At 38.7% G+C, this 23331-nt stretch overlaps 1 protein-coding gene across 9 annotated transcripts in view; it reads right to left on the bottom strand.

Moving 5' to 3' along the window:
- The window catches only part of IWS1 (interacts with SUPT6H, CTD assembly factor 1), a 45974-nt gene extending 22858 nt beyond the window's left edge, over window positions 1-23116 (bottom strand). For 3 of the 9 annotated variants that reach the window (XM_006047414.4, XR_003105856.3, XR_006546474.2), the window contains exons 1-5: window positions 22797-23114; window positions 20753-20871; window positions 2882-4031; window positions 1675-1867; window positions 1064-1121 (exon numbers count right to left, since the gene is read on the bottom strand). In XM_006047414.4, the coding sequence (XP_006047476.1) occupies window positions 1064-1121; window positions 1675-1867; window positions 2882-4031; window positions 20753-20871; window positions 22797-22830 (1554 nt within the window). In that variant the 5' untranslated portion in view covers window positions 22831-23114. Of the gene's footprint in view, window positions 1-1063; window positions 1122-1674; window positions 1868-2881; window positions 4032-20752; window positions 20872-22796 lie in introns of all 9 variants that reach the window. The other 6 variants (XM_006047415.4, XM_006047412.3, XM_006047413.3 and 3 more) reach the window with 6 other exon arrangements.
- Window positions 23117-23331: the final 215 nt, after the last annotated feature.

Below are 23331 nucleotides of genomic sequence, written 5' to 3'. Positions count from 1 at the left end.
CTAAGAAACTTTTTAATCTTTTATCTTGCTGAACACAGGTACTATCTACAATTTCTATATCTAGAGCCCTTAGGTCTATTTCTACCATCTGTTGTTACTACTGTTTTCTTTTAAATTGTTAAGTGCATATTATGTATTTGAAAAACTACAGAAATAATTTGAGGTCTATGATTATGTTAACTTTGTCCTGAAAGGTTGTTGTTTTTTTTTAACGTTTTGGCACATGGGATCTTAGTTCCCTGACCAGGGATAAAATCCAAGCTTCATGTGGTGGAAGCACAATCTTAATCAATGGACTGCCAGGGAAGTCCCTGTCCTGAAAGGATTTCTGTTTGAATATATCAGGTTCCTGAGAGCCAGCCAACGGGCTAATCACGGTAATCAAACTTCTGAGACTGAGGTTCTCCATGCTGCTAGATGACTCAAAGGTAGCCTAAAATCTGAGCAAAGGCTATTTTAACTTCCAGTTCACCCTTAATCTTAGGCGTCTCAATCCAGAGCATCGGGTTTTCAGGGTCACTTAACCTCAGCAGGCCCTGACCTCAAAGTTTTGTCTCTTGAGCCTTGAGGCAACTGAAAATAAACCTTACCCTCTCAGCCTGACTAGATGAATAGCCCAGAGAAAGCAATTCTAAATGCTGAGCTTACCTCTTTAGGTTCCTACCTTCTGCTGGGTTTTATCTCATTTTTATGATCATGAGCAACTTTTTGAAACATTTTGTCTAGCTTTTCTAGATGTCCTTAGCAGAAGGACAAATTACATTGCCTGCCATTGCTATAATTAGAAGCTCCATAACTATTGTGAATCTCTAGCATTATAAAGTGCCTTTCATTGTACTTTAATGTGTTCCTTCCTGTCCTTAATACAATTTGCCTGTCATATTCCTTTTATGCCTTTGTAGACCATTTCATTTCACTTTCTGAATACCTTTTTTCTAGATTATTCTCCTGGATACATCATAGTTGTTTATTCTTACTTACTGGAATCTCTTAATAGAGAACCACTGCCATAAAAACAAACAAAAAAAAACATAAAGAGGAAATATTTCCATCTTATACTTACTGTAAATTCTTCCTCCTCCTCGTCACCAGATTCTCCAAATATGTCTGCAATAAGATTTCTAGAAAAGAAATATAAACAATTTTCATTTGTTTTCTTCTCATTTGCATAGGAATCATGAAACCTTTTTCTACTAGGGTATAATTTACATATAGTAAGACATGTAGGTCTCATGTGTCTACTTCAATGGGTTTTGACAAAAGCACACATTTATGTAACCATTACCTTAATAGAACAATTGCATCTCCCAGAAAGTTCCTTTGTGACCCTTTCTAGTGAGCCCAATATATAAATGTCCCAGAGGCAGCCACCATTCTACCTACCATCAGATTAGTTTTGCCTGTTCTGCACTTCATATAAGTGGAATTAGATAACATGTCCCCTGTACTTCTTTCACTTGTAAGAGAGTGTTTTTGAGATTCACCCATGCTGTACTATGCAGCAATAGCTGAAGAATTAAAATCCTTCACCTCCCACAGCCATGCACTTATGCAGGGTATACTGTATTATGCTTCAACACAGAATTTTAATGTAAGTTTAAATAACTTGAAAGACAAACTCCTCTCTACCACCTTATATGAACCCTGGGAAGTTCGGGTTACACGGTCACTTACTCTTCTTCATTCCCTGACTCACTATCACTCCCAAACAGGTCCTTCTCTTCATTTTTCTTATCAGACAGTTCTTTCCCCGCTTCCTCGTCACTGTCAGATGCTATCGTCTTCTCTCTTTTGCCTGATTTGTCCGATATAACATCACTGTCAGAGTCATCTGCATCAGAGACAACACGGCTCTTCTTTGCTGCTGCTGAAAAAGAAAACCATCATTAATCTTATTCACCATGGTCACTGTGTTAGAATGTACAACAGGTGCTCTAAAATGGCAGTATGTGGCAAAAATCAAAGGTCTTATAACACAGTTTAGAATAAAAAAAACTTAAAGATTCACTCAAGAGTCATCTTACAATTAAGAAGATGTTAGGAAAAAGAGGCCAAAAGATGAAGTTTTTCACCAAAATAAAGTGGGCATCAATAGCTACCTTTCCTTTGGGAGAACGAAGAAAATAAGACTAGAATCTCTTTCATGCTGCCTAGTATTAGCAGAACTTTTAAGGCTTGGATATTCTTTTGTGGAATCCCCGTTTCTCAATTATCCATCACTGCTCAATCTGGAATTTCAAACTGCACATATGTTGCTCTTTTCCCTTCTCCTTTAATAACTGTCAGGTATTGGGGAATGTCTTTTCCAAAGAAGATATTTCATAAAAAAGTAATCAAGTAGTAAAGATTGGAATACTCTGTGGAGACACTGAGTCTCTAAATAAGAGTACCTCACAAACTTTCCGGCATTCAATGATGTTTAACAAATGAAGACAGGTACCCGTGGGAGCTCAGTCACTGTATGGATGGGATGTAGTGCATTAGCTGTCAAAGAGACCCACCGCTAACTCTGGATACAGCTGAGTTTTCATGTAAACATATTTCCTTGAACATTACCCTTTCTAGTAAAAAAACAAACAAACAAAAAATTTTCATGTAAATCTTTCATATTGCCATTGCCATGCAATCTATCTTATCAACCTGAAACAGTCAGAACTTAACAAATACTGCTAAAAGAATTCAAAGGAAATTTAATATTAAGACTTGCCAATGAGGGAATTTCCTGGTGTCCAGTGGTTAAGATGCTGCACTTTCATTGCCAAGGGCCTGAGTTCAATCCCTAGTTGGGGAACTAAGATCGCATAAGCCAGAACTATGCTTCATATTGTAAGTTTAGACAATAAGTAAAACTACTGATAAACAGCCCAAAATAATTCCTTACATGCTTTCTCTTCATCATCACTATCAGAAAGCACAGCAGCTTTTCGCTTTGCTACTTTCTCCTCCTCCCCTTCTTTTTCTTCATCTTCATCACTGTCAATTTTGGCCCTTTTAGGTTCTTCCTCCTCGCTGTCAGAACTGTTGAACCGCTTCCTGTCTACATGGGCATCTGCAGGAAGGGAGTCATTCTGCACTTCCGTATCCTCTCCCTTATTCTCCCCATCACTGTCCTCCTCAGACTCTGGTTTCTGTTTGTGTCTGGAGGCATCCTCAGTTTCTGAATCACTGGCAGGTCCCTTCTGAGGCTCCTCACTCTCAGAGTCACTGACTCGGGGTTTGGGAAGCTCCTCATTTTCAGAATCACTGGCCTGATTCCTTGGGGGATCCTCACTTTCCGAATCACTTATTCGGGGTTTGGGAAGCTCCTCATTTTCCGAGTCACTGGCTTGGTGCCGTGGGGGATCCTCACTTTCTGAGTCACTGATACGGGGTTTGGGAAGCTCTTCATTTTCCGAGTCGCTGGCTTGTTGTCTTGGCGGGTCCTCACTTTCTGAGTCACTGATTCGGGGTTTGGGAAGCTCCTCATTTTCAGAGTCACTGGCCTGAGTCCTCTGAGGCTCCTCACTTTCTGAGTCACTGATACGAGGCTTGGGAAGCTCCTCACTTTCAGAATCACTAATTCGAGGTTTAGGGAGCTCTTCATTTTCAGAGTCACTGGCTTGGTTCCTTGGAGGTTCCTCACTCTCTGAGTCACTGGCTTGAGGTTTTGGAGCACCTTCTGTTTCCGAGTCACTGGCAGGACTTTTGGGGAGCTCTTCAACTTCTGAATCACTGGCAGGAGGCTTCCTAACATCTTCATTTTCTGAGTCACTTGCATGCCCATTAAGCAGTTCCTCATTTTCAGAGTCACTCGCAGGTAATTTCCTGGTCTCCTCACTTTCGGAGTCACTCCCATGGTGATTGATGTCTTCATTTTCAGAATCACTGGCAGGAGGCTCTGCATGCCCTTCAGATTCAGAGTCACTGTCCTTTTGTCTCTGGAGTTCCTCACTTTCAGAGTCACTGGCATTAAGATTTGAGGGGTCATCATTGTCAGAGTCTGTCACCTGACGTCTTTTGTTGAGGCTATCTTCTCGATCACTAGGTTCATTCTGAAAAATTAAGGGAGAAAAAATCAGAAAAGTAAAAAAAAAGTTTGGTAGTAAAAATGTTAAACTTTTCAGCTATTTTTTTTAAAAAAAAACTGAGGTTTAGAGCAGTCTTGGTAATACATCCAAGTAACCCTGGCACAAAAATTTAAGTTTTAGGGAAAACACTAACCTAACAATACTAACATATAACATCACATGAAGTAATCTGAAAACTCTAGGGTACAAAGGTGATACAAGTATATTATAGCTGTGCTTTTGTAAATGCAGAGAAAAACATATAAAATTAAACATGTCAAAATACTAACAACTAGAATGTGGGGAATTTTTTCCCTTCTAGTATCTGAACTCTCAGTAATACAATAATTAATATTCTGGCTTAAAAAGTAAAGTACTTCTGTGTTTGAGTTTCCCTCCTTAAAAATATGTTGAGCCAGTATTTTTCTTTATAATATATGACGAACATTACCTGGACTTACTTTAGCACAGACCAATTCTCAAGCAGCAAAGAAACAAAGTATAAGCCCACCATATCATGGGATGAAATAATTAAGTAGTAAGACAATTCAGTGACAAGATGAAAGGCTTATAAAATAAGCTTATAATATAAAAATTTGAGGGCTTTTCCCCCTCTGTATTTCACTGCCATCTTGACAGTAGAGTGCCAAAGACACAGTAACTGCTATAAATATATTCATTCAAATATAACATATTCAAGAAATTTTTTAAAATCATAAACTTTTCAAATTTATCAAAGGTATTTTTCTTTTATTATCATGGGTCACTCACAGCATAGCACTGTACTCCTTGTCAGTCATACACCCTGTTACCCCAATAAAACTGGCATTTATCTATTAAATTAGGACAGGAGAAATTACAGAATTTTTTCATACTGTACAAGATATAGTACTCCATATATTGCTAGAAGCTTACTTTTGGCTGTATTTCATAATTTAATTTTTTATGTTTTAAAAGAATATAGATGAAAAAATTAACTATCTAGAGTGTGGCGCCTAAACAGGCAGGAATTTTTTGGCCCGTTGTCTTCACTGAGAAGGCACACTCTGTGCTTCAGAGCGCAGAAGGGTGTCTGGTATACACAAAATCATAGGAAGAATTCGTTGAATGAATAATAAGAATTAAATGTTAATAATTTAAAGTGAGGAATAATTAACTCAACAAGTATCTGCTTCAAGTCTACCATGTACAAGGTGCTAAGAATCAAGGCTGAACATGTCTCAGTGCCTGACCGTAAGGAAGTTATATCTAGTGAGCTGGCCACATATACAGTAACAATAGTATAACATACACTATTACAAAGGTGATATTCTGAAAGCCAGGAAGTGATTTATATGAAACTAAGCCATAAAAGGTGTGCAGACAACAGGTATTTAATTATTGGTGATGACAGAGTTAAGAAGTTAACTACATTATTGAGGGTGGAAGGCAAAACATACAGGTACCAGCAGAGGTAACTAAAGCAGGAGGCAAAAGGGAAAACTGTTAACTGCCTTTTGGAATGCTTTCAATAACATACTCATGACCTAACTCTAACAACATGTTCTTATGACTCAATTTATTTCAGCTGCAAACAACACAAATCATTCAGGCTAACTCCAGAACAATCTTTCCAGAATCACAGCAGGATGAATGGTTAAAGGCTCCAGAAGGGTAGGAACCAGGGCAGTTCAGAGAGCTCAGAAAGGAAACTCAAGGACCTTTCACTATAGACTTAGCTCTCACCACTGATAAATTTTGGTGCCTTGGACCTCAATTTTAAGTGCCCAGAAGCAATGATCTAACAGGTCATGGCAATAGAGGATGTCCAACAGGTTATAGCCAAAGCAGAGGCGCAGCGCTGGGAGAAAGAAAGAAGACAGAAAGACTCCCAAAGAAAGAAGAGACGCCATGAACTGAGCAGTCATTCCCAAACGCATCTATTACACTTTACCCTGGACTTCCCAACCAAGGACATGACATGTGATAACGACTGTGAAACTTGTGAATTCTCATCAATTTTTGAGGAGATTTGTAAGAATCTGAGTATCTACCCATCAGGTGTGGCATAATGGAGGGAAAGTGGGAAGTCACCGTGGTCATAAAGTACTGATGGATAGAATCAAGGTAGACAATGTACTTCGGCGAATACATTGTAAGACTTGGGAAAAGAGTACATTAGAAATTATATGGTAAAACTTAGATGTTATCAAAATGATATTAAAAAAACTTTAGACTGGTTTCAGCAATTAGTTTAAATTGTAAACTTAAAAAAAAATTTAAAAAAAAATGCTTTTTAAAAGTCATATTTGATATCAACAAATAAACAGTGGGATTCCCAGGTGGCCCAGTGGTAAAGAATCTGCCTGCCAATGAAGGAGATAGAGAGATGTAGCTTCAATCCCTGGGTCTGGAAGATCCCCTGGAATAGGAAATGGCAACCTACTACAGTATTCTTGCCTGGAGAATCCCACTGACAGAGGAGCCTGACGGGCTCCAGTCCACAGAGTCGCAAAGAGTTGATACGACTGAGCAACTCAGTGCAAACATGCACCATTTAAACACTATTTCTTAATATAAAAGAATCCCCAATTTTAACTCTCAGAGAAACTGAGCTCTCTAACAGTCCTTAGAGGCTTTAGACATGTCTATAACACCTCATATCCCGCTCTTAAAATCATTTACACTATAGTGGCTACCCATAATGAATGAATTGGTTGATGAATTGGTTGTTCGTTTCAGCAAATGGTAACAGATTCCTTACAACCAGTGCCACAATATGCAGAGATAATTAACATCCTAAATTAAAAATAATTAATCAAAATGATATAAAGCAAGTATCAATTTGTAAATTTCAAAGAAGTATAAGAATATCAAATAGAAGTCCTTGTAAAGAACCAAAAAACTGAGGACAACTGTTACCTCCTTATTAATTAAAAGAATTAAACTCAAAAGAGTTGAACTTGCAGACCAACCTTTCATCATAAATTGGTAAAACATTCAACACCAAGTCACATAGTAAATTCCATGATGAAGTATTTACAGGAACATTTTCCAAAACATATTTCACTGGATCTTAGTTCAAGAAGATAAATTTTAAATCCTCATTGTGGAGCTTTGACAATACATATCACTGTAAGAGCATAAGGAAGGATCTGAGAAATCCAGTTTTTATTACACAATGCTGTTAATCCAGTGTAGCTCCTGAAGGGCTGCAAGGCTTTTGACTTTGTGAAACTCCAGCTGTACAGCAATCATACACATAATAAAATAAAGATATATACCTGAGTGTCTTTTGTCAAAAGCTGGTTGATCTTAGAATCAGTCAAAAACAAAAACACTTCTGCTGGGTACTAGAAAAAGAAAATGTCTACACAAAGTTTAGGAGTTTATAATGATGGGACTTCCCTGGTGACTCAGTGGTAAAGAATCTGCCTGCCAATGCAGGAGACACAGGTTTGATCCCTGGTCTGGGAGGATTCCACATGCCTCAGAGCAACTAAGCCCGTGTACAACTACTGAGTCTCTGCTCTAAAGCCTGGGAGCCACAATCACTGAAGCCCGCGCCCCCTCGAGCCCGTGCTCCACAAGAGAAGTCAGTGCAGTAAGAAGCCCGCACACCAGCAAGTAGCCCCTGCTGGCCGCCACTAGATAAAAGTCCACGTAGCAATGAAGACCCAGCACAGCCAAAAACAAACAAACAAATAAATAAAAAGTTTGTAATGATGAAGCAAACTCCCACCTACCTCTCCAGACTCGCTTCTGCCCTTTCACCAGCATCAACTCTATGCACTGCACTAGCAGTTTCCAAACTCGTGCGTTAACAATCACCTGGGAAGCTTTGGTGAAAACACAGATTTTTGTGCTTCTCCTCTCCAGGTATTTAGATAGTAAATCTGGGGAAGGGGGTCAAAGAATCTGCATTTTGACATCTGATCCAAGTGACTCTAACTGCACATTAAAATTTTACTGCAGACACATGGAACTACAGACTTCACTACATTACTCCATGTTTTCACCTCAGCTTGTCCTTTTCATATCTCAACATGAGGCAAAAATACCCCCTTCCTGAAGCCTCTTTCATCCTTCTCTCTAGGTAGAATGGATTCTGAGCAATATGACAGTTCACAATGTGGACTTAAGAGTCTATAAGATCTAGGCCATCTAGGCTTGTGGCTCATCTTCTACTGTAAAATTTAGGGAAATTACCTTAACTTCCCAAAGTCCTCAATCTGACAGTCAGAAATAGTATTTATAACTTGGAGGTCGGTCTATTGAGAGGACCAAATGCATGTGCCTGTGAGCACTCACTGTATGTTGCTAATCATCCACAACCAATTATTAATTATAAGACATTCACCCTTGAAGACAGAGCTCAGATACATCATCTCTGCAGGCTGAGCTGGTCAGTCACTCCTCCTTTCATGTCTCCAGAGCGTCTTGTGCATCTACCTCACTAAAAGGTGATGTTTTTACATTTATCTTCATACTATGAATGAACAAATGACCTTAAGATAAGAGACCATTTAAGAAAAGTAACCCAAAACCTATCTTTTACCTTCAGTATACAAATAAACCCCACAAGATAATGCTTAACAAAAAAGAACCAAAGCAAAATGTTTTTCTCATAAATTTGGTAGACTCAAAGACAAAGGCTGAAATCTAACACAAAGAAAGGACATAAATGGAACTGAAAGAAGTGCTAACAAATAGGGTAAACAAGGTGAGCAATGTCTGAAAACAATCTTCTACGGGCTTCAGTGTACTCCTCACAGGAATGCTTTCCTTCTATTAGCACACCCTTTCTGTGGAAAGACCCAAATGATTGCAGACTGCTCTCTCTTCTCAATTCAGAGTAAAACTGGGGCTAATGGGGCTGTCACCAACTTCAACCGAAGATGTATACTTGTGTTCATTAGCCTCTGCCTACAGTCAGCAAAAAAGGAGAAGCCAGGCACTATTTCCAAACAACCTCTTTCTCAATAGCCCCATACACTATTTTTTCCTGTGAGACCCTCAAGAGGGGAACATTACTTTTCTATGTAGATAAAACCTATAAAGTGGATTCTAAAATGCACATTACTTTCCATATATTTTCTGTGGAACAAAAATCAGATGATCACAATCCACAACTAATTTCATGCTGCTTAAGAGAATATTCAAATAAAACAACAAAAATTAGAACTGGCAACTAGTTATAACTAGGTTGCATTCATGCTCAAATTGCTTTATTTAAAAAATTGTGTTTCCAAAGAAGTTAAACTGTCACTGTTTGCAGAGGACATGAAGATTCTAAAGATGCTACCAGAAAACTACGAGAACTCATCAGTGAATGTGGTAAATTTGCAGGTTACAAAATTAATACTCAGAAAATCTGTTGCCTTTCTATACACAAGAACGAAAGATCAGAAAGAGAAACCTCAAACAGTGATTCTATTTACCACTGCATCAAAAAGAATACAACACCTAGGAGTAAACCTACTTTCCAGCCATAATACTTCTGAAACACAAGTGCTTCTCAGTTCTAGGCCTTTGAACCTGTGGTTCTCTCCAGCTAGAATTATCACCACCACCTCTAACTGGCTTCTCTATCTGGTAATGTCAGTCACTCCTCAGTCTACTTAGCCCACTCTCCCATCCTCCTACAGTCCTTTGTATGTGCCCTTTATGTAATTTTTAAATATATTTAGTTATTTGATGCATACTAATAAAAATAGGTAACTATATAAAATGATGGGACAGTTATTCTAGTTATTTTCCTATGATTTCAAATATTAATGTGCAAACACAGAAAAGTATATTAAAATCGCCTTCAACAACACAACCCAAAGATCACCATTATTTACATTTTTTACAAGAAATTTCCTCCCAATCTCTTCTCTGTGTGAATTAAAACAGTAAATAAGGATCTAGAATCACAATTTAATGGCCGGTATCTTTCAAGTAACACACTGAATTCTCCCATTTCACAAAATATTTTTTTGGAAACAACTGTAATGGCTGCATTGCCATTCTTAGAAATGTTCTCTTTATATTTTAATTACTAATTTTCATTTTGTTGGACACTTATTGCTTCCTTTCTTATGTTTTCTTTGCCTCATTTGTCCATTTCAGTGTTCTCAACCTGAGGGTGTTCTGAGTCCTCCCCTAAGGGGGCATTTGTGAATGCAAAGGCCCTTTGGTTAGCAATGACTGGAGAGGGTATGTTACTACCATTTTATTTAATGCTTTGGAACCAAGATACTAAGTGTCCTGCGATATAAAGGACTGCCTCTAAATGCCAACAGCTGGCTTACTCAGAATCATCTGTTTAGCTGGGCGGCTCTCTGTGCAGGGGAGGCCACATCCACACACAGCAGGAGAACCAATGAGATCAAAGAGCCAAAGGGCCCAGCCGAGACTGTGTTACCAGAGTAACAAGTAAAGCAGCCTGGCTTCTTCTGGAATGTGAACTGGGAAACACAGCTTCAACCAACTAGTAAAGAGAGATAAAAATGAGGCTAAGTGAAAACTTCTGGTATGCTCTGCTGACGCACTAACAGTGTGTCCATCTAACAGTGAAATCTGTTACAAGTATTTAAAAACAACCATTCAGGGACTTCCCTGGGGGTCCAGTGGTTAAGACTTAGCACTTCCACTGCAGTAGGTGAGGGTTTGATCCCTGGGGAGGGAACTAATATCCTGTATGCCATGGGGTGTGGCCAAAAAAAGAAAATTTGAGAGGAAATAAAAAGACACACCTTTAAGTGTAAACTAAAAAAAAAAAATTAATACAACCATTCAAACACTCTGGAAATGGTACTAAAGACAAAGAGCAAATAAAGAAGCATCTATCCAAGAAGGTCTACAAAAATTTGGTAAGAAAGGCAAAAATAGCTGGTATTTGAACCAATACTACTCCTTACTTCCACCCTCAGAGATGAACAAGAAAATGATTCTACTCCAGGCTGCTGCAGTCAAAACCAGGGTACTCTCTTCCTCTAGCTCCCGAGGGTGGGGTTTCTTCCCAGGAAAAGCATGATGTCAGTGTTTCTCATTCTGCCTCCAGCTACCTGTTGCTGTAGGTAAGTTCCCAGCAAGTGCAGCTGAAACTGGTGGCTCCCAATCACAGTAAGAAGGCTCTACTGGGGGCAGAGCACACTGAGAGTGCTGGAGCCCTTATCGCCTTTGCCCGAATTTGTGCACAGTGGTTCCATGCCAAGAGAGGCAAGCCAGGAGCACTTCAGGTTGCTATCCAATCCCCACCCCACACTGAGAGCTCAGCTTCTGGAACTGGGATGTCACTCAGAGAGAAACATGCCATCACCCTTTCCCGCCCCAAACTCCAGATCCCTGGCTCAGAGATTTTGCTTGGGGAAAAAGCAGGCAGTAGGACTTCTCTGGTGGTCCAGGGGTTAAGAATCAGCTCACCAATGCTGGGGACACAGGTTTGATTCCTGGTCTGGGAAGATTCCACATGCTGTGGGGCAACTAAGCCTGTACACAACTACTGAGCCTGTGTGCCTAGAGCCCGTGCTCTGCAACAAGATGAAAGCCACCACAATGAGAAGTCCATCCACTGCAACTAGAGAAAGCCTGCACGCAGAGACGAAGACCCAGCATAGCCAAATATATACATAAATAATAAAAGGCAGGCAGTAAACCAGATAGCTTCTAATTTTTCCCCAAAGAAACCAATTTCATCTGTAACCAAGCTTGGGGAAGTTCAGGCTAAGGCACTTTCACAGGAAGTTGTGGTGAAATGCACTTAGGAGGAGATTCAAAATATAGATAAACTGTAGGCCAGCTAGTTTGCAGGAGATAAGCAGGTAATAATATAGTTGGGAGGAGCCAGACTAACTTGTTGAGCAATTTATGCCATAGGGCAATGCTGAAAAAAACAGAGCTATTTGTGGAGTTTTAACAGCTGATGACAGTCACAGAAAGAGGAAAAAAAGAGCCCTATTAATACTATTATCATCCCAGGTGACAGTCAGCATGTCCCAAATTGCACATCTGAGGATGCAACATCAGAGATTTAAAGCTGTGGGTGAGGAAACAGAATTCACTAAAATAATCCAGCCAGTCATTAAACAATGCAAAACATCCAGTTTCCAACAATAAATGAAAAGGTATGCAAAGAAACTGGAAAGTTGACCCATAACCAGGAAAAAAGCAGACAACAGAAACTGCCTGTGACAGCAACCAGATACCAGATTTATCAAAAAAGACTTTAAAGCAGCCATTTATAAACATGCTTAAAGAAATAAAGGTATGATGACAATATCATATCAAATACACAATATATACAGAAACAGAAATTTGATCACTTAAAATAACAACACAGTAAGATTAACAACTGACTCCTCAATGGAGACAGTGGAGGCCAGAAAGCAGTGGGATAACATATTCAAAGAGCTCAAAGAAAAACTGAATAAAGGAAATGGCAACCCACTCCAGTATTCTCGCCTGGAGAATCCCATGGACAGAGGAGCCTGGTAGGCTACAGTCCACGGAGTTGGAAACAGTCAGACACGACTGAGCAACTTCACTTTCTCTCTTTCTTTCTTCAAAAAAAAAGTTAACAAAAAAAAGAAAACTTTTCCAGATGACCAAAAGAGGAAAGAATTTGTCTAGCACAACTACCATACAAGAACTGCTAAATGAAGTTCTTCAGGCTGAAAGCAAGTGACCTCATGAATCTACATGAAAAAAACAATAACCACCAGTAAAGGTAACTGTGTGATTATAAAATCTGTATTTTTTCCTTTCTTGATGTAATTGATTGAAACAACAGTGCACAAATACGTATATATTGTATTGCTGATCCTGCAATATATAAGAATATAATGTGCATTTCCCAATGACAACCAAATGGCAACCCACTCCAGTATCCTTGCCTGGAAATATCATGGACACAGGAGCCTGGTGGGCTGCAGTCCATGGGGTTGCAAAGAGTCGGGCACGACTGAGCGACTAACACTTACCGCTTCCCAATGACAGTATAAAGAAGGTGGATGGGAATAAAGTTGTATTACATTAAGGAATAACTTTAGCATGTACTTGAAGTTATCAGCTTAAAAGAGACTGGTAAAAGATAATTTTACATAAGCCTCATGGTAAGCCACAAAGCAAAAAGGTGTAAGTAATCTTAGCATACTGCTACAGAAAATCATCAAACCACAAAGGAAGAGAGCAGGAGAAAGAAAAAAGGAATGGCAAAACAGTAAGAAAACAATGAACAAAATTGCAATGATAAGCCCCTAACTATCAATATTTACTTTAAAGGTAAATCGACTCAATTCTCCAACCAAAAGACAGAGTGGCTGAATGGCTGGGGAAAAAACAAACTGAGCTATGTGCTGTCTCACTTCAGCTTTTAGAACACATGCAGGCTGAAGAGAAAAAGGGATGGAAAAGATATTCCATGCAAATGGAAACCAAATGAAAGCAAAGGTAGCTATGGTATTAGCTATATTTATAATAAGAGAAAATAGACTTATAGCAAAAACTATAAGATACAAAGGAAATCATTATATAATGATAAAAGAGTTACTCCAACAAGAGAATTTAACATTTGTAAATATTTATGCACCCAAATCAGAGCACCTAAATATTAACAGACCTGAAAGAAGAAATAAGATATCAATGCAATAATTGTAGGGAACTTCAACCTCTCACTTTCAACAATGGACAGAACAGACAGAAAATCAATAAGGAAGTACTGGGCTTAAACCACGTTAGACCAAATGGACTGAAGAGACATTTACAGAATGTTTCACTCAGCAGAAGCAAAGTACACATTTTTCTCAAGTGTACATAAAACAAACTCCAGTATAGATCAGATGTTAGGCCACAAAATAAGTCCTAATAAATTCAAGAAGACTGAAATCATACCAAACGTCTTTTCTGACCACAATGGTATGAAAGTAGAAATCAATTATGAGAAGAAAACAGAAAATTTCACAAATATGTGGAGATCAAACATCATGTTACTGAATAACCAATGAGTCAAAGTAGAATTCAAAAAATATCTTTGAGACAAATGAAAATGGAAATACAATATGCCCAAACTTATGGAAAACAGTACAGTAGTTCTAAGAAGGAAGGTTACAACAGATGCCTACATTAAGAAAAAAGAAACATCTTAAACAACAACTTTATACCTCAAGGAAATGGAAAAAAAGAATAAACTAAGCCCAAAGTTATTAGAAGAAGTAACAAAGATTAGAGCAAAAATAAATGAAACAGAGACTAAAAAGACAACAGAAAGATCAATAAAATTAAGAATTGTTTTTTAAAAAGATAAACAAATAGGCAAACTTTTAGCCAGACTTACCAAGGGGGGAAAAAAAGAGGATGGAAAGAAGTTAAACTATAAAGGAAATAAAAGGTGTCAACATTACAATTGACACCACACAAATACAAAGGATCATAAAAACTAAAAAGCTGTATGCAAGGGAACTGGACAATCTATAGGAAACAAATTCCTAAAATATTCAAACTAAGACCAAATCAAGAAGAAACAGAAAATGTAAACAGATGGATCACCATGAAGAGACTGAGTCAGTACTGAAACACTTCCCAGCATTAGGAAGCTCAGGACCAGACGGCTCCACTGGCAAATTCTACCAAACGTTTAGAGGAACTAATACCAGTCCTTCTCAATTGGTGCCAACCAAAGAGGAGGGAACATTTCCAAAATCATCTTATGAAACCGGCATTACCCTGATACCAAAACCAGACAAGAACACAAGAAAAGAACATTACAGGCTGATATCCCTGATGAACATAGATGTAAAAATTCTCAAAAAATTATTAGCAAACTAAATTCAGCAAGACATACACTATGATCAAATGGGATTTATTCCATGGATGCAAGGATGGCTCAATATCCACAAATTAATGTGACACACCATATTAACAAAATGAAAGCTAAAAATCACATGATCATCTCAATGGCTGCAAAAAAAAAAAAAAAAAAAAAAAAGGCAGACAAAATTTTACATCAATTAAGGACAAAAACTCTCAACAAACTGGGTAAAGAGAGAATGTATCTCAACATAATAAAGACCATGGGACAAGCCCACAGCCAATATCACACTCAATGGTGCAAAGCTGTAAGCTTTTCCTCTAAGATCAGGAAAAGACACAAATGGCATCCCTCAACATTTTTACACAACGCTGCATTGGAAGTCTTAGTAAAAAAGAAATAAAAGGCATCCAAAACAGAAAGAAGCAACAGTGTCATTATTTGCAGATGACATAATGTATAAAGAAAACCCTAACGACTCACCAGAAAACTGCTAGAACTAATCAGTGAATCTGGTAAAGTTGCAGGGTATAAATCAACATACAAAAAATCTGTTGCATTTCTTTACACTAAAAATGAACTATAAAACAGAAAAAATTAAGAAAGCAATCCCATTTATAACTGCATCAAGAAGAATGAAAAATCTAGGAATAAATTCAACCAACAAGGAGAGTACACTGAAAACTAGGACACTGATGAAAGAAACTGAAGACACAAATAGAAAGAAAGCTAATCCATGCTCATGGACTGGAAAAATTGATATTGTTAAAATGACCATATTATTCAAAGCAAGCTACAGGTTCAATGCAATCCCTTTCAAAACTGTAATGGCATTTTTAACATAATTAGGAAAAAATAATCCTAAAATAAACCACAAAAGAACCTGAATAGCCAAAACCCTTAGAAAGAACAAAGCTGGAGATATCATATGCCCTGATCTCAAACTATATTACAATGCTACAGTAGTCAAAACAGTATGGTACTGGCATAAAAAACAGACACACAGATCGACACAACAGAATAGAGAGCCCAGAAATTAACAGAAGCACCTGTGGTCAAGTGATCTACAACAAAGGGGTCAAGAATATACAATGGGAAAGAACAGTCTCTTCAATGAATGGTGTTGAGAAAACTGAACAGCTACATGCAAAGAATCCAACTAGATTACTTTCACACCATATACAGTAATATACTAAAAATGGATTAAAAACTTAAAGAAAACATATGTAGTGCACTCCTGATGCCAGTCTTAGCAATATTTTTTTGGACACATCTCTTCACGGAAGGGAAACAAAAACTAAAATAAACAAATGGAACTAAATCAAACTAAAAAGCTTTTGCACAGCAAAAGAAACTATCAACAAAACAAAAAAGTTGCCTACTTAATGCAATAAAATTATTTGCAAAAAACATACCTGTTAAGGGGTTAATATCCAACATACACAAAGAATTCACACAACACAACATTAAGAAAACAAATAACCCAAAAACAAAATGTGCAGAGGATCTAAATAGCTATTTGTCCAAAGAAGACATACAGATGGCCAACAGACACATGAAAAGATCACTCATTATCAGGGAATGCACATCAAAACCACAGTACCGGTAGTACCCCCTCACACCTGTCAGAACGGCTCTTATCAAAAAGACAGAAATAACACGTGTTGGCAAACATGTGGAGGAAAGGGAACACCTCTGCACTGTTGGTAGGAATGTCAACTGATGCAGCAACTGTGAAAAAAATAGCAGAAACAATTTAAATGTCCATTAACTGACAAATGGATAAACAAAATGTGATTTATCCAAAGAATGGAATACTACTGATCACAAAATGGAAAGAAATACTAACACATGCTACAACTTGGATAAACACTGAAAGCATTAAGTGAAAAGAAGCCGGTCATAAAAGACCATATGTTATATAATCCTATTCATACGAAATGTCCAAAATAAGGAGGGGCTCAGGGGTGGGAGCACAAGCTGGAATCAAGATTGCTGGGGGAAATACCAATAACCTCAGATATGCAGATGACACCACCCTTATGGCAGAAAGTGAAGAACTAAAGAGCCTTTTGATGGAAGTCAGAGTGTGAAAAAGTTGGTTTAAAGCTCAACATTCAGAAAACTAAGATCATGGCATCCGGTTCCATCACTTCATGGCAAATAGGTGGAGAAAGTGGAAACAGTGGCAGACTTTATTTTCTTGGGCTCCAAAACCACTGCAGACGGTGACTGCAGCCATGAAATAAAAAGATGCTTACTCCTTGGAAGGAAAGTTATGACCAACCTAGATAGCATGTTAAAAAGCAGAGACATTAATTTGCCAACAAAGGTCCCTCTAGTCAAGGCTATGGTTTTTCCAATAGGCATGTATGGATGTGAAAGTTGGACGGTGAAGAAAGCTGGGCACCAAAGAACTGATGCTTTTGAACTGTGGTGTTGGAGAAGACTCTTGAGAGTCCCTTGGACTGCAAGGAGATCCAACCAGCCCGTCCTAAAGGAAATCAGTCCTGAACGTTCATTGGAAGGAACGATGTTGAAGGTGAAACTCAAATTCTCTGGCCACCTGATACAAAGAACTGACTCATTGGAAAAGACTCTGATGCTGGGAAAGATTGAGGCAGGAGCAGAAGGGGACGACAGAGGATGAGATGGCTGGATGGCATCACCGACTCTACAGACATGGGTTTGGGTGAACTCCAGGAGTCGGTGATGGACAGGGAGGCCTGGCGTGCTGTGATTCATGCGGTCGCAAAGAGTCAGACACGACTGAGCGACTGAACTGAATGACTAACTGGGGGGTGGGAGTGGTAAAGAGGTAACAGCTAAAGGGTTTCCTTTTGATGTGATTAAAATATTCTAAAAAGGACTATGTTGATGGTTGTACTGCTGTGACTATACTAAAGATCACTAAATTGCACACTTTAAATGGGTGAATTGTACGGTATATAAGTTTATCTTAATAAAGCTGTGTAAAAAAAAAGGTGTTATTTTTAAAGGTCAAATTTGACATATAAAAAAAAACCATGATGAACATAGTATCAAAATTTAAACACTGGGATATGTATTACTTATTTTTTCTTTGCTTCAGGCTCCAATATGGACCACTAAAGCACTGTTACTAATCTTGACTTTAAGATTTTGCTATTTTTTTCATCATATTGATTGTATTAACTTTAAGTTTTAAAATATTATCTTGATCTTCTTCAACACTTTCCTTAGAGATCTGAAGAAATACATGCAGAGTGAGTATTACAGGTAAAATGAACTAAAAAACAAACAAAACCTGGCCTGTAGAACTCCAAAATCCAAATGGGAAAAACATTATTTGGAAAATCAAGTTGTGAGTACCATCTTGCACCAGGCAAAATGATGCCCCACAAAAGATGACCACAGAACTTGTAAATATGCAAAAGCAATGTATAGATATAATTAAGGATAGGGAGATTATCTTGGATTACCTGAGTAGGCCCAATATAGTAATAATTATAGGGATCCTTGCACCCCACTCCAGTACTCTTGCCTGGAAGATCCCATGGGCGGAGGAGCCTGGTGGGCTGCAGTCCCTGGGGTCACAAAGAGTTGGACACGACTGAGCGACTTCCCTTTCACTTTTCACTTTCATGCATTGGAGAAGGCAATGGCACCCCACTCCAGTACTCTTGCCTGGAAAATCCCATGGATGGAGGAGCCTGGTAGGCTGCAGTCCATGGGGTCGCTAAGAGTCGGACATGACTGAATGACTTCACTTTCACTTTATGCAGGGGAGGGAGGAAAGTCAGAGAAACAGACATATGAGGAACTTAGCAAAGGTCTGAGAGATCTGAAGATGCTACAGCTCTAGCTTTGAAGATGGAAGAAGCCACATGCCAACCAGTGCAAGTGTCCCGTAGAGCTGCAGAAGGCAAGGAAGCAGGTTCTCCCTTAGAGAAAGAACACAGCCCCAGTGACACCCTATTTTAACCCAGTGAGATCCTCTTTGGACTTCCGACCTCTGGAATTTTAAGAAACAAATCTCTGGGGTTATTTTTAGCCACTAAATTTGTATCTGGTTGTTATGGCAGCAATAGGAAACTAATACACATCTTTCAAATTATGGGCTATAATCTGCACTGCTCCATATAATGTAACTGTACTTTTTCAAGGGTACAACTGCTACTCAAAACTACTAGTAATTAGAATAACCTTTCTGGAGGGGAAAATCTATGAAAAGCACAAAAGTATGTTCATGGCAGACTTCACTGACAATAGCTAGACAGTCTAAATATTAACAATTAGGAAACTGCTGAATAAGTAATAGTTCATCCATGTTATGAAATATTAAGCAGCCATTAAAAATTACACTTAGCGAGAATCTTTAATGACATGGGGCAGTATTTAAAATCTTAAGTGAAGAGATAAAACTGTTATACAGACATATATATATATATATTTCAAGTAACTTAAAACATATACATACATTCTATATAAGAATAAAAATGCAGGAGAAATATATTTTTTATATAATAATATAAAAAGTTAATATTTCTGTGACAGGAGTATGCTGACTTTAATTTCTTTTTTAAACTTTCATATAATCTCTAAATTTACAACATGCACATTTATTTACTTAGAATCCATCTCATTAAAAAAATAAAAGTAGTTGAAAAAAAGAAAGTCAACACTACATTTATAACACACTTAAAACTGAAGCATGAAGCCATGAGTGAATCTCCTGATGCGGTTTTCCAAAATGGGAAATTAAGACGTCACACACTAAATATACTAAAACAATGTTTACATTATCAAGTAATTTCTACCTATCAATTATGTATTAATTAGAATTTAGTCTAAATGCTTAATAGTATACAAAAAACCAAAATGACACCAAAATAACTAAAAGATAAACCCTCCTCGCACTTCTGATCTCATCTGCCCCATATTCATTCTACTGTAGCCACAATGGCTCCCACCTTAGATCTTTGCTGGGAATGTTCATTCGCTACATACTTCCTTTCACATCTTCATTGAAATGTCACTTTCTTAATAAGGCCTACATGCACCTCCCTATTCAACATTCAAGCCTGCCCTCCATCCTGGCACCCTCCACTCCATTCTTTCTTCTTTCTTAGCAGCAGTTATCATCTGCTAACAAACTATACAATTTTCTTTTTTTAAAGTATACTGTTTAATGTCTTTCTTCTGCTACTGGAAAACAAGTCCAAGAGAAGGATTTTCGTGGCAGTGGAACCTCATTAAGTCATCAATATGTCAAAAGGGCCTGACACATAGCAGCTGCTCAATAAATATTTGTTGGATGTATGGCTAAACTAGAGACATATCAAAGGACAAAGTCAATAATACAATCTCTAAGAACTGCATCTATTATTGCATGTAATAACCTAAAATTGGGCAATTTTCTGTGCAAAATATATGGCATATTGGCCATCTTTATCATTCCTACACTTCAGTTTGTTTTACTGCAAACTTACAGCTGAATTTTTTAAAAAGCCTCAATTTTATTTTGTTAACATTGTGCAGTACAGGACTGTATAACCAGGCAAGCAAATTAAAATGACACAAAGGTAACAGGTGATAATCCCCATAACTTTGTTTCAACTGGTATTTCTTCAGACTGCAAATCCTCACTGTTGGATTAAGACATCATTCTGGGAATGAGGAAGTCTAGTCAAATATCAAACACCTGACCTATTTTCTGAATCAATAAGCACAGTTGAGACTGCTTACTATCCAAAATGAGACTCGATCAGTCCTTACTCCCTATGATTTCATACGTAAACAGACTATCCCTATTTATTTTTAAAGCAGTTCTCTATTATTTTTGAAGGGTTTGCAGCCTAGACCCCATGACAGGGTCTCTACATCTCCTAAATAAAACAAGTCTCACAGAATAAGCAAGGGAAAAGCCTCCCCAAAGATGTTGTTTAGCCAATACCTCTGAATGACGTTCTACACTTCCAGTGTCTGATCCAGAGTGCTGCTCATTTACATCATCCTCAACGTCTGACCCTGAATCCCGTTCATCCTGCACTGGGGTAGCGCCACCATCATCTGCTTAAAAATAAAACAAAAACCCACTTAAGGAGTAAGATGGATGACATCCTCAACTGAAATGAACACAATGAATCAAGAATAATGTAAGAGCAAAGGTTACCACTGATGAAGCATAACTAATAATGCTAATTTGGGAACAAGTACAATACATACATAAATACTCACAGTCATAACCTGTACTGTTGACACATGTGGCAGTGAAAATATATCATTAAAGGAACGTGAAGCTTAAGAAATGCCACTAAGAACCAAGTCAACAAATTCTAAATAACAGTGTGCACTTTCAACTTTGTTAAAATAACAAAGTCTATTTTCTCCACAGCACTTACTTACCACCTACTAACGGACTACATGAGTTTCCAAGTTAATTTTGTTCAATGTGTTTCTTTCCTCACTTGAATAAAAGGGCCAAAAGAGCAGAGATTCTAGTTCACTGATGAATCCCTGGAGTGGAGAACACTACCTGGTATAGTATTTGTTTATGAATGAAGAGCATACAGAATTCCATTCCAGAAACAGTGTAAACTCCTTGAAGTAAAAGCATATACTACTATACTATTATAAAACAAATCGCTACCTATCTTTAACCAATACTTTAAAAATACAAAGTAAAATTGTACTGAGAGGAATTCAGAGCTGTTGGAGGATACAGGAAGCCTTGGTTAAAAGTTTAATAAAAATAAAATTTAAAATATGAACCAGCCAACTACAGGAAGAGTTTAAGAATGAAATCACTATCATACTAATGAACTACTCTACTCAGCTAAGGAGTACTGACTATACATATATTTAACCTTTTTCTTATATAGTCATAATTAAAAAAATTTGAAGTGTAATGAAAAGTTATGCTTCAACGGTCAGAATCGGGGTGGGGAGGGGCAGAAGAGGTTAAAACTCTGTCCTAGCATAATAGGAAATAATTACAGAATGCCTAAAAATGATGCAACAAGATAGCATAAGTTAGGAATACATGGATAAACATCAAAAACGGCTAAAAAAAAAAAGTCAGGGAATTGCTAACTTTTCATGTCTTTCAGCATATTAAAGTTAAAAACACAAATGAACTGACAACTATTTTGAAAACATCAGGAAAACGTTTAAAGCCAAACAGCAGAATATGTTTGGAAACGTGTTTGCAGCCACCCCTGTTCGTCCTCTTATACTAGAATCGATGTGAACGCAAAACAGAAAAGAAGGTAGTTCATGCTTAGAAATTTATTTAAGCACTTCTGACAGAGAATACTCACTGCCCCACGAGGTTCTTCTGCCTTATTCGTCTTTGGTTCCCAAGTGCCCAGTACTGTGTTAACAAAGTGGGGTCCCGTGTTTATAAAAAGGAAAAGGAAGGAACTTGAGGGAGGAGAAAGGGGAAAGATCTCAAGGTGAAGGAAAGGCACAAAAATCACTAGTAAGCCCCAGAGGTACACACCTTATTCTAAAATACGTATACAACTCAACTCCGATGTTTTCTTTAATGGGAGAAACTAGTTTGCAGGCGTAGTCAAACCAGTTTCAACTCCAAGTGAAAAGTCTAGGTAAGATCCTGCACCCCCAATGAACAGCTAGCTCCCCGGGATTCTCGAAAATCACTCTCAACTCCTCAAAGACATTCCCTATCAAGAGAGGCCATCCCTAGTACTTTGCACACAGTAAGCATTTGATATACAGAAGTGGCTCCCATTTCAGCAACATCCTTCGCCAATCTGGAAGACGGCTTTCCGTCCAGAATTCCCTCTCCAAGGTTCTAACTTCTGGGTCCGCAGACGGGCTGCCAGCTCTCCCCGCTAACCCTCAGTCAACATCAGACCCAGTCCCGGGAAAGAACATCTCTGGGGCCTCCTTCTCTTCCCCGCGGGAGTGAGTGGCCAAGCCCGGTCGAGTAACCGCACCGCCCCCCAGCCCTGTCCCCTACGTCCCTGCCTCACCTGACTGGTCGCCGCTGTAATACTCCGAGTCCATGGCAGGCGGCTCTCGGCGGGGAGTGTCTGGGCCCCGCGCCGCCCCCGTCACTTCCTTGCCGGCGCCTGCTTGCGCCTCAGAGGCTCCAGAAGGTACTCAAACAAACCTCAGAGGCTCCCGCCCAACTGGAGGTTTGGGAGACTGCGGAGAGTAAGGCAGCAACGGCGGCAGACGCGCACACTTGAACCTACAAACGCCGGCAGAAAAGGCCGTAACCTGCTGGCGACCAAGGCGCGCGGGTCGGTAATCTACTTCCCAGAAGCACCTCTGGGCCAAAATGGCGTCTGCCCACGACCCTCAAAAGAATGCAGTGCGCAGGCGCTAGCTCATGTCATCTGGCCAATGAGAAGACTCAACGCTAATGACGCACGGCATGGCCGGAAAGGAGACTAGTGGGAAAATTGAGCGGGAGCCGCGACTGCTATTACAATCTTCTCCTTGGAGGAACCTGGTCTGTTCCCCATGGAGATGATAGTGTTACTTTATGGGTTCTCCGCCCGC

The sequence above is a fragment of the Bubalus bubalis genome, chromosome 2, assembly GCF_019923935.1.
Source record: "Bubalus bubalis isolate 160015118507 breed Murrah chromosome 2, NDDB_SH_1, whole genome shotgun sequence".
Taxonomy (NCBI): Eukaryota; Metazoa; Chordata; class Mammalia; order Artiodactyla; family Bovidae; genus Bubalus; species Bubalus bubalis.
Note: the sequence above shows the minus strand (reverse complement) of the source record. Positions and strands in the feature narration are given on the sequence as shown.